Source organism: Apteryx rowi, unplaced genomic scaffold (assembly GCF_003343035.1).
Source record: "Apteryx rowi isolate R43461 unplaced genomic scaffold, aptRow1 scaffold_951, whole genome shotgun sequence".
NCBI classification, from domain to species: domain Eukaryota; kingdom Metazoa; phylum Chordata; class Aves; order Apterygiformes; family Apterygidae; genus Apteryx; species Apteryx rowi.
Genome location: NW_020451262.1, coordinates 108,230 through 108,903, shown reverse-complemented (window position 1 = coordinate 108,903; position 674 = coordinate 108,230). Strand labels below are relative to the sequence as shown.

General features: G+C 77.4%; 1 protein-coding gene across 1 annotated transcript in view; it reads right to left on the bottom strand.

Annotated features, from left to right (window-relative positions):
- RAMP3 (receptor activity modifying protein 3) overlaps positions 1–310 on the bottom strand; it is a 57,850-nt gene extending 57,540 nt beyond the window's left edge. The window contains exon 1 of the mRNA XM_026092265.1: positions 258–310. Within this exon, the coding sequence (XP_025948050.1) occupies positions 258–309 (52 nt within the window). The 5' untranslated portion in view covers position 310. The remainder of the gene's footprint in view (positions 1–257) is intronic.
- Between the last annotated feature and the right edge of the window lie 364 nt (positions 311–674).

Below are 674 nucleotides of genomic sequence, written 5' to 3'. Positions count from 1 at the left end.
GCTCCCCGCGATGCCTAGCGCAAGGGACCCCCGGAAACAATCCTCCCCCACCCCCCAAGCAGATGATCCGCGCGGGGGGCGCGCACACCTATGCCCAACTTCATCCCCTCGCTGCCCGGGGGACGCGCTCGCACCGCTGAGGATGCTCCGCGGCTCCCAGCTGCCCCCGGCAAGGCAGGCGCAGGCGGGGGCGCCTCGGGGGCCGCCGCCGCTGTCCCGGAGCACCTCACCACGCCGGCCAGGACCCCTCCGCTTACCCCACAGCAGCAGGACGGGGAGCTGCCGCCGGCGGCTGCCGGGCGCCTCCATCCCGGCGCGGGCGGCGGCGGCGGCGGCGAGGGGCCGCGGAGGACGGAGCCCGCATGGGGCGGCCGGTCCGCAGCCGCGCAGGGCCCGGGCCCGCCTCAGCCCCCCCGCCGGGGAGGCTCCTCTTCATGCCTCGGCGTCCAGCCCCGGGCGGCGGGGGCGGCGCGGAGGGGCGCAGCTCCCCCGCCCCCGGGTGCTCCCAGCGCCGGGGGGGCCGGGCGGGGCCCGCGGAGGCGGGCTGCGGCGGCACGGCTTGCGGGAGAGGAACGGCCTCGGAGGGAGCTGTGTGTGTGTGCGTGGCGGTATGTGTGCATGCATGGTGCATGTGAATGTACCTGCRAGGGCGTGCATTTGCGTGCCTGTGTCCA